This window comes from Gymnoscopelus microlampas (genome assembly GCF_963454915.1).
Source record: "Gymnoscopelus microlampas genome assembly, chromosome: 6".
Classification (NCBI taxonomy): Eukaryota; Metazoa; Chordata; class Actinopteri; order Myctophiformes; family Myctophidae; genus Gymnoscopelus; species Gymnoscopelus microlampas.
Window position 1 is genome coordinate 56,440,942 of NC_139943.1, and position 15,762 is coordinate 56,456,703.

The following is a 15,762-nucleotide window of genomic DNA, read 5'->3' on the forward strand; positions in this document are numbered from 1 at the left end:
TTATCCTGGCCTCCTCTAGGGCCCTGGGCACTTAGAAGAATTTTTGATTTTTTTTTGAGAACCATGATTTTGGGCCCCTCGCGGCCCACGCTCTGCCCCAGGATGGAGCCTCATCCCGGGCATGGTCCCTAGCTACCCGATGGCACCAGTCGGCGGTTCTCCCTGCCTTCCCCGCTCACACAGGGGAAGGGCCAGGGAGCCCAGTGCCTCGCGGCACACTGCCGGGTGAGCGCCCGCCCGCTCTACCCGCCCCGGGAGCCACCGTCCCTGGGCACGGAGGTGGTCCATGGACCCCCGATGGGGACCAGGCACCGGGGGTGGCGCCGCCTTGTGGACGCCGGCGGTATTGCGCCCCGCGGCCACCACAGGCCTACGCAGCCTTGTCGATCTGCTCTTTTTCGACGGCAGCACTTGGTTCTCTTCCACACTCACCACCAGGGACCCCTTCCGGCGGTCCCTGGGAGATTCCGGCTGTCGGAACTCCGGGGTGTCGGAGTAGCGGGGTGCATCCCCATATAATGTACTGTCCCGGCTTGGGCACTTGGCAGTGCCTGCACGCCCAACTCAGACAGGTCTGCTACGCCCTTTAAGACAAGCATATGCTACTGGCAGGATCAACCAGGTAGGCCTCCTGTTCCGCCGCGGCGCCGCACCCAGCTGAGGCGCGCGCCGTGGGGTTGCCGGTCCGCGGAGCTTCCGCCCGAAGCCCCCCGCGAGAGGGGCGGGCGGTTGTCTCCCGGAGGCGTGCACTGCGACGGTCACCGCGGTCCGCCTTTACCACCCAGCCGGTCGAAAGCGTGTTACGGTGGATCGGCGGTCCATGGCCCGGTACGCAGCTGTTTGGTCGGTCGCCGGAGTACGCGACGCGGGCAGGGTTTGAGAAACGGAGTCTCCGGAGCTCATACGCCGCTGCATACGGATGCAGCGGCGTATGAGCTATCCGCTGGCACCAGTGGCCGGGACTCCCGGGAGAGAATTTCAAAGGAGGGAGCCACGGCGGAGCCCAGAGCTTCTTGGGAGCTCTGGACTCTGAAGAAATCCCGGCTTTTTTCCGAAAGCTCCAGGATTCGGGGCGTCTCGCCGCCCCGCCGCCACCCCAGGAGGGTGCCCCTTCGTGGGGCATGGTCCCTAGCTATCCGCTGGCACCAGTGGCCGGGACTCCCGGGAGAGAATTTCAAAGGAAGGGGCCGTGGCGGAGCCCAGAGCTTCTTCGGAGCTCTGGAGAGTGCGATTTTCGCCTATTTTCCCGGGGTTTTTCAGCCGCCATTTGCCCGGGCGACCACCCCGGGCGCCGGGGTGGGCACCGCCGCGTGCGCAGCCCCGGCCCGGATCCAACGAGCCCTCCGCCGTTCGCGGGCGCCCCACCCACGGTCTGGGAGCTACCGCCACTTTTGGCCCCAAAAAGAGCCGATCGACAAGCTCGGGGCGCCCGAAAAAGGTTGAGGTTTTCGGCCGGGGGTCCTCCAGGGGGTCCCCGGGGACCCCTGGAGCCCATGCCAGCACTCGGCGCGATTTTTGAAATTTTTTGGAGAACCATGATTTTGGGGGTCTTCGCCGCCCCGTCGCGCCCCAGGAAGGGTCCTCTTCCTGGGCATGGTCCTCACCTATCCTCTGGTACAAGTGGCCGAGGCTCCCGGGAGAGAATTTCAAAGGAGGGAGCCATGGCGGAGCCCAGAGCTTCTTGGGAGCTCTGGACTCTGAAGAAATCCCGGCTTTTTTCCGAAAGCTCCAGGATTTTAGCCCCAAAAAGAGCCGATCGACAAGCTCGGGGCGCCCGAAAAAGGTTGAGGTTTTCGGCCGGGGGTCCTCCAGGGGGTCCCCGGGGACCCCTGGAGCCCATGCCAGCACTCGGCGCGATTTTTGAAATTTTTTGGAGAACCATGACTCGGGGCCCCTCCGGACCCGTCGCCTGCCCAGGACCCATGCCTCTGTCCTGGGCTACAACTACCCGATGGCACCGGTCGGCCTTACGGGCCCCTGGAGGAAAAATGACGGAGGCAGGAAGGCTCATCCTGGCCTCCTCTAGGGCCCTGGGCACTTAGAAGAATTTTTGATTTTTTTTTGAGAACCATGATTTTGGGCCCCTCGCGGCCCACGCTCTGCCCCAGGATGGAGCCTCATCCCGGGCATGGTCCCTAGCTACCCGATGGCACCAGTCGGCGGTTCTCCCTGCCTTCCCCGCTCACACAGGGGAAGGGCCAGGGAGCCCAGTGCCTCGCGGCACACTGCCGGGTGAGCGCCCGCCCGCTCTACCCGCCCCGGGAGCCACCGTCCCTGGGCACGGAGGTGGTCCATGGACCCCCGATGGGGACCAGGCACCGGGGGTGGCGCCGCCTTGTGGACGCCGGCGGTATTGCGCCCCGCGGCCACCACAGGCCTACGCAGCCTTGTCGATCTGCTCTTTTTCGACGGCAGCACTTGGTTCTCTTCCACACTCACCACCAGGGACCCCTTCCGGCGGTCCCTGGGAGATTCCGGCTGTCGGAACTCCGGGGTGTCGGAGTAGCGGGGTGCATCCATGTGAATCTATAGACAGATACACATGCATACAAACCTACAGACAGACAGATGAAGTAAGAAACTGCAAAGATTGCTGTCATTGTTCAAGTCATTGTTTTTCATTACCTGAACAGATAACTGTGGGTCTGCCTGTAATCAAACCTTTCCGTTTGATACTAAAAGTCTCCATTATGACACAGTCGCTCAGTGAAGACTCAGAACCAGCACAGAAGGGTGTAATCCTCCATACAGGTTGATGTGTAAAACCAGAACTCCTTTCTGTTGAAACAGCAAAACCACAGTCCAGCTGTCTACACACTACAGATGATGACTTCAAGTTCCAGTGAAATCCACCATCCACTGGCCTCCACTCTCCCTGGTGTTTCATCTCCAGTTTACCAGTACAGTTACTGATTCCTCCCACCAACCTGACATGATCAATCACTGTAAAGAGTCAATAGAGTAAACATTAATGCAATGCAATTACTTGTATTATAGAATATTAATCCAAAGCAAGAACATAGCTTGTCTTTTACCCAAACAGGTGAGTTCAACAGTCTTGTTAGGTAAGCTCACTAAGCTGGTGTTACTAGTTGAGTTTGAGGTTCCACAGTCCAGGAGAACAGACTCGTTGCCTTCACACTGGAACTCTTTGGTCCACATTGGACCCTCCACTTCTCCATAGAGCGCCCCCTGGAGGACTGAAGGAGCCCCACAGCCAAGCTCCCTACAGACCACCTTTGCATCCTGCTGGTCAAAGTCACCTTCATACACTGAGACCCACGACTGATTAGACTTCACCTCCACTCTGCCTGAACACACACTAGTCCCATTCACCAACCTCACTGACTCTAAAGAGAGAGAGAGAGAGAGAGAGAGAGAGAGAGAGAGAGAGAGAGAGAGAGAGAGAGAGAGAGAGAGAGAAGAGAGAATTATAATTTAAAATATGTATGTATTAAACCACAACAAGATACATGCATATTTAAAGAATGCATCTGGCATATTGAGTCATGTGACTCAATATGCATTTATCTAGTAAAAAACGTAAATAACAAATGGATTTCTGTAGACGTGTCTAATCACTATTTTAAATGGACTGAATCAATAGTGAACTTCAGATTAAACGAAATGGCACATTTTAAATGCAGATGGATAATGACGCAACTTTTAAAGGCACACAGACATGCAGATATAGAGGGACATATGTATGCACAGTAGAGACAAGCTAGTGTGTGAGAGAGAGAGAGGGCAATGACATAAGAGAGTGTAAAGATTAGTGTCATTGTTGAAGTAATTGATTTACCTGAACAGTTCACCTTAAGTGTGACAGTGGAATCATAAGACTTTACTGGTCCACACTCCATCAGTGAAGACTCAGAACCAACACAGGAAGATGGAATCACCCATCCAGCTTGACGTTTAGAAATAGAAGTAAATTCTGTTGAGACAGCAAAGCCACAGTCCAGCTGTCTACACACCACAGATGATGACATTCTGTTCCAGTCAAACCAAGCCAACAATGGTCTCCACTCTCCCTGGTGTTTCATCTCCAGCATGCCATTACAGTTACTGGTTCCTCCCACCAACCTCACATCATCAGACTCTGTACAGAAAATAAGCAGTTAAAAGCATTACATTAATTAAAATATCTTCAAGACTGTAATCTATTTTCAGCTGTTTGTCTTTCATCTTTGTTTACCTGTTGAGTTGTGTGTTGGTTTAACCTGGGGAGCTGAGGAGAAAAATCATCAAATAAATGAGTTTCACTTTAACAGAGTACATGGATCTTCTCTACCAATACAGCAGCTTGGTGATTTGTTGGAATACAAGACAAGATGACCTTTGATTCTCCTGTTTGATGATATTTATTTGATATTCAAAGGCTGGGAATGAGTGAATGATGTATGACTTATAGAAAAACAGATGAAAATAAAATGTATACAGGAATGAAAAATTAACAGTTTGTTTATAACAAACAACATTAAGTGAATTGAGAGATATAGATATCTTCACTGTCATAATGTTAACCAAAGGCTGCATTTTTATCACATAAATTACTTCAGATTTTGGTAAGTAATAATCCAGACCTAAAGTTTAAAGTTTAAGTTTAAAGTCTCTTACCTGAGCAGGTGAGTTCAACAGTCTTGTTAGGTAAGCTGGTGTTACTAGTTGAGTTTGAGGTTCCACAGTCCAGGAGAACAGACTCGTTGCCTTCACACTGGAACTCTTTGGTCCACATTGGACCCTCCACTTCTCCATAGAGCGCCCCCTGGAGGACTGAAGGAGCCCCACAGCCAAGCTCCCTACAGACCACCTTTGCATCCTGCTGGTCAAAGTCACCGTCATACACTGAGACCCACGACTGATTAGACTTCACCTCCACTCTGCCTGAACACACACTAGTCCCATTCACCAACCTCACTGACTCTGGAGAGAGAGAGAGAGAGAGAGAGAGAGAGAGAGAGAGAGAGAGAGAGAGAGAGAGAGAGAGAGAGAGAGAGAGAGAGAGAGAGAGAGAGAGAGAGAGAGATATTACTTTAATTAAAATATCTTCAAGACTAATCTATTTTCAGTTGTTTGTCTTTCATCTTTGTTTACCTGTTGAGTTGTGTGTTGGTTTAACCTGGGGAGCTGAGGAGAAAAATCATCAAATAAATTAGTTTCACTTTAACAGAGTACATGGATCCTCTCTACCAATACAGTAGCTTGTTGTGTTGATATACATCCTTTGATTCTCCTGGTTTATGATATTTATTTGATATTCACAAGCTGGGAATGACTGATTATTAATGATGAAATATATGATTTATATCAAAATAGATTTAAATAATATGTATAAAGTATTGACAACAGTTTTAGGAAATATAGTTGGTTGATAGCGCAAAAACAATTAATTGTGTCGCTTTCTGTTTGAAAAATCTAATAACTGCATAATGCCAAGGGACAATCCGTTGAACTGAATTGAGATCTTCACTGATCTACTGTAATTGTATTACACATAATGTATTTATTTATATTCCTATCACATTTGACAGTTCATATTTTGGACACTAACAAAAAGCAAGCCATGCACCTGCTACTCTGTGTGGTGTAACTTCATCTTACTGTATGTCATGTGACATCATCAAGGTGTTGCAGTTTGTCATAAATATCAAGCAGACTGTCTAGGTTGTTGACTGAAGCTACAAGTGACCACAGTCTTCCTGTAGCTTCATCAACTCTCTAAAGTTACACAACACACAACTGTCCATCGTTCTGTACCAACGATACATATGTGCGTGCGTGCGTGCGTGCGTGCGTGCGTATGAGGTCTCAACTCACAGCTGTTCACACAGTTGTCTATCGTGTCACATTTCCACGAGAATGGAATGCACTTTTCATTCTTACAAACAAACTGATGGGGGAGACAGAGGATTATGTTCAGAATCAATAATATATCAAAAGCAGACATGAGACATAAAGTCATACAGCGTAACACAAGTGAAGCTGAGGTGAATCACCTGGCTGGCAGTGCAGTTGGACATGCACTGCTTGCCATCAGCTGCCAAGTAGGTGTTGGTGGGACAGGAACACTTGTAGCCTCCTCCAGGTGAGAGCAGACACAGGTTACTGCAGCCTCCATTGTTGGTCTGACACGGGTGACCGGCCACTGCAGGGTGGAGAAAACATGCACACATGGAACAAACATGAGAACACACACCTATATATTAGAATAAAGCAATAAGCAATAAGAGTTTAGAGCAGCTATGAGGTGTTGTTAGGAACGATGCAGAGCAGAATGACTACCACCCTCTAACTGTTCTACAATCACTGTAAACCACCACCTCACATGGTTTATTGGTTATTTCTTTGATAAAACACCAAATATGGCAACATGACAATCATAGACAACCCAATTAAAACGGTATTTAAAGCTTTCATGACATTCAGTTTTACAGATAGATAGATAGATAGATAGATAGATAGATTTTTATTATAGTGTCCTGCACCACATGATGCCCAGCCCGCACAGGCTTATAAGACACTCACACAATGTACATATACACCAAGATACACCACAGACAGAATACATAAACATTTTGATTGTCCAAGTTACGGGTACATCGTCCTCCATCTCAACTGCCATGCTTTCTCTATGAATTTTCCTAAAACAAAAACTTCCTTATTGAACAGCCAACTTAACATATAACATTCATACATCCAAAACAAATCTGGATTCTTATCCTGCATTTTTTCAAATAAAGAATTTCGTACATCATTGTACAGTGGACAGTGAAAAACAAAATTAACCTCATCCTCCACAACTCCCAGGTCACACAGAACACACAATCGCTGCTCCTCAGGAATGCCAGTATATCTACCCACCTCAACTGCCAGAGGCAATGCACCAGATCTTAACTGGGCACAGAGAGACCTCTGTCCTCTCTTTAGATTGAATGCAACATAAGGTTCAGTGATATAATTCTCTTTATATTGAACATAATTTCTTAACTTTGCTTTTTTCCAAATGTCCACCCTCCATTGCTCCTGATGTAATATTGATAATTTATGTTTGACAGTATTTATGTTACAATGAAGGTTGTTCATAAAATATGCATTTAAATCAGAGAGTGAAAATATTGAAGAGACCTCTCTTGTCCATGGATGATTACATCTTCTATTCCAATTAAATATACTTTTCGTAAGCCTCTCTTCTGGCAGTTGGGTAAGGCGGTTCCACAGTCTAATCATTTCACATCTCTGCCTTATGAGGCAGCTTTCCCAACCTGTGTCACCTTCAATGGCCAACTTAGTGGTATACTTGTGCACCCCGAGAAAACACCTTAAAGCTCTACTCTGAATATTTTTACATTCGGTGGCCTCCTCAAAGCCCCATACACCTGCTGCATAAAATAAAATGGAAGAAACCATAGAGTCAAAAAGCTTGGTAAATGTAGCAAAACCTAAATCAGGGCACATTTTCACTTTACTTAATATGGCACCTAATGCTCTACCTGCTGAGTCAGCCAATACTTTCCTCCCCTCAGAAAAACTCATAAATTCATGAAAAACAAAACCTAAGTATTTATATGAGGGGACATAACTCAAAGACATTGACCCAAAAGTAAAACTATGGTTACTCTGCTGTTCAGCTTTCCTTCTAAAATGTATAATCTGAGTTTTCTCTCTGTTAATGGCAAGTCTCCATTTACTGCACCATAGACCCACAATATCCAACATTTTCTGTAAATTTAACACATTTTCAGCCATCAGAGCAATGTCATCAGCATATAAAAGAATACTCAAATTAATATTTTCAATTGATAGACCCAAATTGGCCTGCTTGATTTCCTGAGCTAAATCATTTACATAAAGAGCAAACAGAGTGGGTGAGAGCACATCTCCTTGCTTCACACCAAATGGAGTGGGAAACCAGCCGGTTCTGAGGTCGTTTAACTGCAGGCAAGCGACTGGGGCTTTGTATAAAGCTTTGATGGCATTATACAATGTACCGTTAATACCTGAGCAGAGTAACTTGTATTCCAACAAGTCTCTATTGATCCAATCAAAGGCTTTTTTAAAATCAACAAAACAAACAAATGTGCTTTTACCCTCCTCTAGTCTAGCTCTTACCACAGATGAAATAACAAAAATATGATCAATACAAGCCCTGTTTTTTCTAAAACCGTTCTGTTCATCCACCAACACATTATTGAACTCCAGATAATCAGTAAGTCTCTTATTTAAAACACTGGAGTACAGCTTATAAACTGTACTGAGCAGGCTGATGCCTCTATAATTTAGAGGACACATTACAAGTGTTTGTCATGGTCCTTCAAACGTGTATAAAAAGTTTTAACTGAGAATTCCACTCCAGTTAGCCATTGCAGGTGTTTTTCTCTCACATTTCTAAAGCCTTTTCAACTGAAAGCAATGAAAAAATAAATCTTTGCCTGCGGTTGTTGCTGGTGAGGGATTTTGCCTGTCAATCATCGCCTCTAACCCTAACCCTAACCCTAACCGCACGCGGAAGCCACTAGTCGGAGTGGTGAGATGTCGGAATGGAAGGAGCACCCCTCTAAACCCACTATAGCAATCTGGTAATATCAGGCTACATATCACTTAAATGTCAGAGCTTAACTCGGCGTGTAAATATGAAATAAATGAGTTCATGTGAAATGGAATCGAAAATAACAGTGGGTCCTCCGAGCGCTAGCCGAATTTGGCTAATAATTAGCTTGTATGACGTTACTAAACACACTGTTTTTAGCCAAACGCAGTAATGTCCGCTATTGATTAGTTATCGACGCAAATCGCGTTATTACGCCCGTCATTTTCATGTATTGTACATCCCAAAATAAAATGTATTAACCATGTTATGGTGCTGTAATGATGTAAGTTTCGCAACATAATACTGGGTATTTTTCACGGGGCTTGGAAAGAGGATCACTTCCGCATGTTCTTCTTCGGTGGTGTAAACAATGACACGGTTGCCAGATTTTTGAGAGAGAAATAAGCAACCAGGTCAATGAAAACAAGCCCAAAGATTTAAGTGACTATTAGGCTATATGAGCACTTTAAACCTATATGCATCAGCTTTTTGAAAATAGACGATTTGGAAATAGCCGATCTACAAGCTCACAACAAAATAATAATAACAAATAAAAAGCAACTACCAATATTTGCAAGCAACTTTACAGAAAACAAGGTCGCTTATAATTAGTACACATGGCAACACTAGTTAGAAACAAAACATGTGTCATGAAATAGCAGATCTAGAAGCTCACAACGCGTCGCCTCCTTGTGAGCTTGTAGATCTGCTATTTTGTATTTTGATTGAATACTGTATTTAGAAAAGACATTAATGAAACCAAATATGGAACCATTTGCTTCAAGCTTCACTTTCAAACAATGAAATTAAAAGACAAGTGAGCTTCACTTTTATAAAGGCTAATATTAATAACTTTAGTGTCAACTGTATTCTTGACTGGTTATGCAGGAATGCACTAGTACTTAGTGACCAAGTACTCCAGTTAATTGTGATGGAGATACAAATAGATCTTTTGTTGATCTATTGTGAGGACCTGCCAAAGACACGTGTCCTAAGCCACCGCCTAGCCCACCACCATGCCCAAGAAAGTCAAAGAAAAGACCCAGAATCTAGAATTGCTTTTGACATTAATTTCAAGGACTTTGAAGCAAAATAGTCCAATTTGAAGGTGACCAGGTGCAGGTTAAAGGAGCACTTCACCTCTGGAAGAAGTCCCAGTCACTCAATGTTAATAATATTTGTAGTAGATAACAGTAGCAAAATTTCAAATTTGCACCCTATGGCCAGAAAAATATAGAAGTCTGTGTGTTTGACTGGATGACTGGGGTTTGGCTGCATTACTACAATGACCACAATGCTTTGGGGCACTGCACTTCCTTGTGAGGAGGAGGCTGCGTGGTCTACATTGTAACTTTCCCCTCCCAGTTCTCACTACAACAATATCAACAAGTGTTGCCATGTCTTATTATAAGCGGCTGGTTTCTAAAATGTAGTTGATATTTGGGCTTGTTTCCAAATGTTTTGATTGTTGTTTAAACCAGTGGTTCTCAAACATGTTCATGTACTTTTCCACGGACCCTCATCTGTGCACTGTGCGCCAACATATTTGCCAGGGAGGCCCTACCAAAAATGTTCTGACTTTTTTGTCTACCTTTGGATCACAAAACACGACATCGAAGCCATGTTCTTTCTTGGACCACGTGAAATCTGCCTCTGTTGAACCAGTACAGTTGGACCATAGGCTACCATTGCAAGTTTGCTATATGTACCAGGATGAAAACAGTAACAGTCCCATTATCACCGTGTCTTTGTTGCGGCAGCAAGGCGAAACTAGTCTTGGCTGCTGTTGTATTGTGTTCTGTATTGATTTGATTGTATCTTATAGTAAACTTAAACTAATATATCATGTATAGATTAGCATAGTAACACTAAACGTGTGTGTCTGTGTGTGTGTGTGTGCGTGTGTGTGTGTGTGTGTGTGTGCGCGCACGCGCGTGCATCATATTTTTTTCAACATTCCATCCCACCATCTAGACAGTCCGGTGCTGGTGACGTGACGCCCATCTTCTACTAGTCGGGACATCCATGGAGATGCGGCATAGTCAACAATATAATAATAAAACAAAACGTTTCATACTCATGTCATGTGTGACTCCGTATATCTGAGAGCATAATGTTTCACTGTCATTTCCAGTTATATTCTTTGCACTAAACTAAACCGTTTCATGCTTTCAATTGGTGTAAGGATAATATTAGGTTTTCCTATAGCCTATTGTGCCTATTGTAAGATAAGTAAAGTTGAATCCAATGTGCTGGGGTCCCCAGAAAAATAATGATTACATGTAGAAGTAAATACTAACAGAATGAACAAGAGTTTTTCACCATTATATCTGTAATGCTTACAGTCACGTAATTATGTACCATTCTGACAAATGAAAGACCATCTCCTATATCATGAAACAGTTCAAAAGAACCCTTATAGAATTGGGTGTTCATACATTTTGTCATTATAAATGCTTACACAATGTAGAATATACCATGATCAATGAGTAGAGCAAGCAGTGTGTAAATGTAACCGTTTTATTTAGAAAAATAATATAAATGGCTGTAGTCCCAGGTCTTCAACAGCAGTTCCATTTTTGCAGGCTGATGACAATTTCTGTCCTGTCATTGGAAAGAACACATGAGATTAGACTTGTAGTTCACATGGATATCATCCAACGTGATACCTAATTTATTCTTAGTTGCATGCGCACCGAAAATAGCAGACCTACAAGCTCACAAAGTGTTGAGTCCGCGACGCGTTGTGAGCTTGTAGATCTGCTATTTTCGGGAACCGACGGCGTCATGTACTCAGTAGCTCTGAAACATGTCAGTCATGGCGGAGCTTCAACCTGGTATTTGCACTTTCTACATGTACAGACCGTACATCTACATAAACGTTCAGATTTCAAATATAAAGCCCTGACCTCATGCCACGGATGTTACAATTTGAATCGGGTGGGTCTAAGTATCAGTATCTTCCGTATTGTTTAATAAAAAGCATTTTAATCCAATCGGTGGCCATTTTCTCCTTATGCTTTCAATTACACGACCCTATCGGTTGGGATGTGTATTGCACTCTGATACATTATACATCTATGAGAAAATGGCCACCGTTCGGATTTAAATGTTTTTTTATTGAACAATATGGAAGATACGTGTACTTAGACCCATCTGATTCCAATTGTAACATCTGTGGCCACGGGGTAAGAATTTCATATTTGAAATACGAACGTTTATGTAGATGAAAGGGCTGTGAATGGAAAAAGTGCCAACACCAGGTTGAAGTTCCGCCATGACAGTCATGTTCCAAAAAAAAGACATGGGTTTCCGAGGCTACATCAAAGTCAACAATGACAAACGTTCCGTTCACGCCAGGCTCCACAAGCTAGTTTAGTCTACCCAAGGGATACAACATGAGATTATAGTGATAGTGGCAACTTTACAGCATGTTTACTTACTCGAGAGACAAGCGTCCACCGTCCACGGTCCGTGTACATTCTGTCAGTTCCACTAAGAAACATCCCCGACGGGTTGTTGCTCCTCACTGCCCGCCTTAGCTGCGTGTGGGTCCGGGTACTAAAGTATAACTCTGATATGTTTGCACACGCCATGACAGTACATGTGTGAGGTAGCTAATGGGAGTTGCCGAGTGGGGAAATGTTTGGGAGACACCCTCAGGGGCCGGTCCTTTGAACCATGGGGGTTGGTTTGGGTTTGAACTACACCTGTAGTCACCTGCAGTATGTAGTGCGGACATAAGGTGAGACACGGCTGAAAACGTCATTTGACGCTTTCAGCCGTGTCTCACGGATCTAAAATCTAAAAACACAGATACAACACAAAAAAAACCACCAGGATATGTTTATGGCCAATTATGGGGTCCTAGACTAGTCCTAGACTTCATAAAAATAGGATTTTTATCAAAATCGGCGAAGTGTCCCTTTAAGGTAACATTGTACCTCTGTTACTTACTGTATGTTTGCAAATGTTTGAGATGATGTTTGAGCAGTCTAGCACTGTGCAAAAGTATTTTTATTTGCACAGTCAAGATTTTAGTCTGGTGGATCATGTTCAGTGGTTGTGGTGTAAATATGTTCAAACATTTTAGTACTTTTACTTTTGGTACTTTATGTACATTTTTACACCAATACTTTTGTACTTATACTCAAGTCAATCTTGAATTCAGGACTTTTACTTGTAACAGAGTACTTTTACATTGCAGTATTGATACTTTTACTTAAGTAAAACATTAGAGTACTTTTTCCACCACTGTTGATGTTTTTAACATGACTGCCCTGTTTAAAAATGAATGAATAAACACTAATAACCAAGGTTACTATAGCAATATTTTTCATGTAAGGTATTATGCTAGTAGCAATTAAGTCCTATGTGAGCTCCCTGGGAGCTGAACTCCAAGCTATCAAGTTTCAAAGCCCCCCCCCCCTGATTTGAGAACAAAGCACCCTGAGACAGCAGATTGCCCCCCTCAGACCCCCACCTTTGAGCAATGCATGCTGGGATAGGTGTTAAAATCCCACAGATCCCAGAAGATGCACTTTGAGGCCTGCTATCTCAGTTCAATGAATTTAAATGAATCTCTACAAGGCATCATTCTATAAGCCATATCTCGAAAACTGGTGGGTCAAACTGCACAAGCAATATGTCAATTTGTAGCTATGATTCCCTGCTTTCATATGACCTGAAAAAACAAAAATGAAAAAAGCCTAGATGACTTATCCTTTATCGTGGTGGGTCACATTTATCAATAAACCAAGTGTAGTGATATGTCATGGAAAAGTAATTAAACCCCTTTTTCTCTTTTGTCTTCTTAAAATGGCTAAATACAACGCACAAGTACTTAGTATTGATAAAATCGATTATTTGCATTGCAAACCGATTCGATACGATTATTTGCATTGCAAAACGATTCAATATGATACAAAGTCAAACAATACGATATGTTTCTGTTTGCATATCGATATAGTAGATAGTTGAAAAGTGAAATAAAACGATTTTCGATATTTCGATGAAGTTACTATATCGTTACACCTCTACCACTCAGCTATGACCGCCCCCAGTGACAGTGAATAGTGAGAGTGTTGTATACAGTAGGTGGTACAGACCCTCAGGTTGTCTATAGGGGTGATACATGTGGAGGTCATATGGATACAGGTTGCTGATGAGACTGATCTTGTTGGTTCCCTGAGTCTTGTTGGCTCTGCAGATGGAACTGGTGGTACTGGTCCTCCAGTCTATCCAGTAGATGTGATCCTCAAACAGAGTAATAGTAGTGATGTAGACGATGTCCTGACTCACAACTACAGACACACGAAACCAAAAGAATCACAATATTATAAAATACATGAACAAAGTATTATAAAAAATATTATAACAAGAGTTAAAATGCAATAAAGTTTACAAAAGTAACCAAATTCTCACTGTTTTCCTTGTTTTTTTCTTACACAACTCATGTAAAATGAACATAATCCATTCTTATACACAGTAACACTCTGGAGTGTTCATTTAACCACATGAACCCTAGTGATCCTATTCCGGGCAGATAATTCACCAGAAATAGCAGATCTACAAAATCACAACACGCCACACTGCAACATGTTAAGAGCTTGTAGAACGGCTACTTTCTGCAAATATATTTAATGTAAAGAGGATAAAAGGAGGGGCCTAGTATAGACCCCTGGGGAACCCCAGTCAACCAATTATAATAGGGTTTTCTTTTACTTAAGTAATAAATAATCTGAGTACTTCTGCCTCCCCTGTGTGTGTGTGTGTGTGTGTGTGTGTGTGTGTGTGTGTGTGTGTGTGTGTGTGTGTGTGTGTGTGTGTGTGTGGCACCCTCAGTTTAGAACCAGCGGCTGCTGAAGGAGCGCTAAAACAGTGAAATGCGCCAGTGAAGTGTCATTGTTTTGTCGCCTCACTCATTTCATCCTGGTGCCGGACCTGGCGTGTGTGTGTTACCTGTGTGTCTGTTGGTTCCATCCAGGTTTGCAAACTCAATGTGTTTCCTCCGTAAGTCGCTCCAGTAGATGCGATCGTTGATGTAGTCTAACGTCACGCCGTATGGCTCGGAGATCTTATCCTTCACGATGATGCTCCTGTTGGTACCATCCATCCCCATCCTCTCTATGTGGGGGTTGTTTTTACCTACGTCTGACCAGTACAAGTACCTGTCAAGGAGACACTGAGTCATCTTTACTGACAATGTAACATATTGTTGTTGTCCATAATTCAACTTTTTATGTTTTTTTCATTAGTCAATGTTCTTCATTATACAAGAGTGACGCACAAAAGTAGTGAACATGTGGTAAACTCTACCCTTCTTATCCTATCTTACAATTGGGAATGGTGCACATGCGCGACCTGTGCCTCGGTCGGTCGGCCATGCCTCGGCTGTCTGTATCGTTCATCCGGGTCCTGGCAACCGTACAGAGCCGAGTGCAGCCGACAAGAGTCGCCCTCCATTGAAAACGCCGCTAGCCTACTACACGACAGCCTCGCGCCCGTGTCTGTCGAGTAAAAAACGTGCATCAACTGTGTGTTGTCACACGCCACTTAATGCAAGTAGGGGATCACGGTAGAAGCGTTGATCGCGTTGATCCCTGTCAAGTAATACTTGCTATTACCTACTAATTCTACCAAACACTTTGAAGCCGAGCCGAAAGACAAGCGATGCCTTGAAGCTCAATGAATGCCAGTAGCCCATCAGTCCGGAGCATGAAGAGAGGCCAACGCCCGCCTCCAAGGCCAGCATTGACCATCATATCTCTAAACATTGAAGGACTATCTGCAACTAAAGAAGAACTTGTTGCAAAACTCTGCAGATAGCATCAGTGTGATATTCTCTGCCTACAAGAAACCCACCGTGGACCTAAACATCATCGACCTCGTGTGGAAGGAATGACCACCCTCATAGAAAGACCACATGAGAAACATGGAAGCGTCATGCTAGCAAAAAATGGGACAATCATCGAATCAACATCTAAGAGTGATGAAAATAACATCGAAGTCCTAACTGCTGAGCTTAGAGGAATTACCATCACCTCAGTATACAAACCACCTCTAACACCTTTCGTGGTGCCAGAAATACCATCATCTGGAAAACCAAAGATTGTGATTACAGATGCACGATATTGTTTTTTTGGAACCGATACCGATACCGATTATTTGCT

The 15,762-nt window shown here is 44.1% G+C and overlaps 1 protein-coding gene across 1 annotated transcript in view; it reads right to left on the reverse strand.

Annotated features, from left to right (window-relative positions):
- LOC311047068 (low-density lipoprotein receptor-related protein 4-like) overlaps positions 1 to 15,762 on the reverse strand; it is a gene marked incomplete at both ends in the record, with an annotated part of 65,636 nt that overhangs the window by 12,690 nt on the left and 37,184 nt on the right. The window contains 7 exons of the mRNA XM_084059653.1: positions 2,419 to 2,526; positions 3,816 to 4,102; positions 4,199 to 4,231; positions 5,821 to 5,893; positions 6,000 to 6,148; positions 13,699 to 13,893; positions 14,552 to 14,760. Of these exons, the coding sequence (XP_083915779.1) occupies positions 2,419 to 2,526; positions 3,816 to 4,102; positions 4,199 to 4,231; positions 5,821 to 5,893; positions 6,000 to 6,148; positions 13,699 to 13,893; positions 14,552 to 14,760 (1,054 nt within the window). The remainder of the gene's footprint in view (positions 1 to 2,418; positions 2,527 to 3,815; positions 4,103 to 4,198; positions 4,232 to 5,820; positions 5,894 to 5,999; positions 6,149 to 13,698; positions 13,894 to 14,551; positions 14,761 to 15,762) is intronic.